At 32.7% G+C, this 2,734-nt stretch overlaps 1 protein-coding gene across 1 annotated transcript; it reads right to left on the bottom strand.

Moving 5' to 3' along the window:
* Nucleotides 1–606: 606 nt before the first annotated feature.
* On the bottom strand, nt 607–1,601 carry LOC311091338 (olfactory receptor 4B13-like; the record flags this gene model as incomplete). The annotated part of the gene is made up of 1 exon (XM_084127231.1): nt 607–1,601. One exon carries the CDS (start codon nt 1,599–1,601, stop codon nt 651–653), a length of 951 nt encoding a protein of 316 aa, XP_083983357.1. The 3' UTR covers nt 607–650.
* Nucleotides 1,602–2,734: the final 1,133 nt, after the last annotated feature.

The following is a 2,734-nucleotide window of genomic DNA, read 5'->3' as shown; positions in this document are numbered from 1 at the left end:
ATGTTGTTATGTGGGGGCTAGCTTCTTTGCACGAAGAACAACATAGTGACGAAACTCGTTTGTCCGTTCAGGGCCACTGTAGAAACAAATCGACGCATTTCAATGTCCCGCAGTGTATGTAGATAGAAATGGCACATTCTAAGCTAATAAAAACATAACGGTTCATTTTGTAAGGTCTTTACACACCACTGAAAACATAGTTATGTATGATATTGCATTTCTGTCAACAGATCCTCCTAAATATTACACAATGCACCTCTAAAGACTAGCATTTGTATAATGTTTTTGTACAAAAACAAAAATTTGTTCTGTGGTCTAAAAAATTCATAAGAAGCATTAGTGAAACAAAATGAGAAGCAAAAAGAACATTTATTTTTTAATAAATTCAGAGAAGCAAGACAAGAAAATTTTTTAAAAGCACTATAAATTAATTAATTTGCCTTTTTTTAACAGTATTTCTACATTACGAAATCATCAATCATTATAACATATTCTTAATAATCTTATCTTATAAGATTTTCTTATTTAGACAAATACAAACAGTTTTTGTACACATGCAAAAGTTTTTTTTTTTTTTTTTTTTTTAAGCGCATGACAGAATTAAGTTATTTTTCTACCTTATAGGTGACAATAAACAATTGTCTTAGACACTATTGTGATTCAGGTTTTATGTGGTTCCTGGGGTAAATACATTTTTTAAGTGCCGTTTTTATTTTAGAAAGTCTCATACCATACATGATAGGATTGATGAGTGGCGGACACATCAGAAAATAAACTGAAAGAATCACACGTAGTACAGGAGGCATAGGAACCTTATCAAATCTGCTTTGAATTAGTTCAAATGAACAGCCAACGGAGTAATTCAGTAGTGATATAAGGTGAGGAGTACATGTGCTTAAAGCCTTTTGGGTCTTTATTCTTGTGGACTTTAGGCAGACTCTAAAAATGTTTGTATACGAGAACAAAATTAATGCCAGAGGAGCAACAATGGTCACAGTGGTACCGATTATGCCAGAGATGTTGTTTGCTGTGGTGTCCGAGCATGCCAGTTTCACAAGCATGTAGTTGTCACACCATACTTTGTCCAGTACATTTCCACACAACTTAAGCTGTACATTCACTGATAAAGTAATGGAGAATTTGATAATTGATATTGACCACCCCAGAGCGATCAATGTAACTGTCCTGGCAGGAGACATGATTCTGTGATATTCCAACGAGTAACAGATGGCTACATACCTGTCATAAGACATGATTGCTAAATTACAGAATTCTACTGATCCATAAGTGTATAAAGCAAATATTTGAGCATGACAAAGGGTGAGTGAAACTTCTGGGATCTTTGACAGTAGCATATTACTTAAAAGGGATGGGAATAAAGCAATGCAGCCATACAGTTCATTTATAGACAAACTGCATAAAAAAACATACATAGGTTCATGCAAGGACTTCTCCTTGCATATTATTCCAATAATTAATTGATTTGCCACTATGATTGCAACAAACAACAAGATCAAAACAATGAAACATAAATACTTAATATTCCCAATATCAATGTAACCAGCCAATATAATGGTTGTGAAATTAGATAAATTACCCATGGATGACAGATATTAACATTAAATATTTAACAATTGATCAGATAATCAGCACATACTGGGGATGCCATAGTACATATACATAGATGCAATAAAGATAAATTACAATCATTACAATCATCAACCACTGATAATTAGATGATGTTGAAGGGAGCGGATTGTCAATAAAATGTTATTTCAAAACATGTAAACCTACATTAAGAATATGGCCAGGATAAAAATCTGTAGCTTGTCAAAACCTGCAATCAAAACGATCAACCTAGCAAATATAAAATAACTTTTTGAAAATGGACAAACAAGAAACAGAGTTGAATTATGTTGTGCTGGTGAAGCATCTACATTTATAATACAAGACAGACACACAAGGGAATGTTGACGTGGATGTTCACGTAATTAATTTTTAGGTCTCTGAGCTTCACTTGTGAAAAAAATCACAAATGTAATAATGTAATAAAAATAAAAATCAACTCCCTAGTTGATTTAGTTGCATCATTACATTTGCTCTCCTCATCATCAACTTATTCCAATCATTAAGGGAAATAAGCTTTGTCAAAAGTGTATGATGTTTTGCTGAATGTTTTGATAAGGGAAAAAACATATACAAAAAGCAACAATACAAAAATAAACCCCATACTGTAACAGAGAATGCAAAAACTAAAATCGTGTCCTGTAAAAACATAACATTTACTTATAATATCAGACGTTTTTATCCAAAGTGACTTACAAATGAGGAAAGCAATAGAAGCAATCAAACCAACAATAGGGCAACAATATACAAGTGCCATGACCAGTCCCAGTTAGTCCAGCACAGAAGTTTTATTTTTTTTATTTATTTTTTTATTTTTTTATATATAGATATTGAATAATAAGTGTTAGTATTAATGGGTCAAGTGTTGCTGAAAAAAGATGTCTTCAGCAGTTTCTTGAAAATGGATAAAGACTCTGCAGCTCGGGTTAACCCTTAGGGGTCCAATGTGTTTTTGGGGTCCTTGAGATGTTTTGACATGCCCTGACATTTGTGCTTTTTTCAGTTGCTTATAAACATATTAATGGTGTCATTACACTATATTCAGCACAAACAGGACTACCATAATATGTGAGCAACATGTATATACATGTTTGTATATTTGAGAGAA

This window comes from Abramis brama (assembly GCF_963993115.1).
Source record: "Abramis brama genome assembly, chromosome: 10".
Classification (NCBI taxonomy): Eukaryota; Metazoa; Chordata; class Actinopteri; order Cypriniformes; family Leuciscidae; genus Abramis; species Abramis brama.
This window is presented reverse-complemented; position numbering and strand designations above follow the sequence as displayed.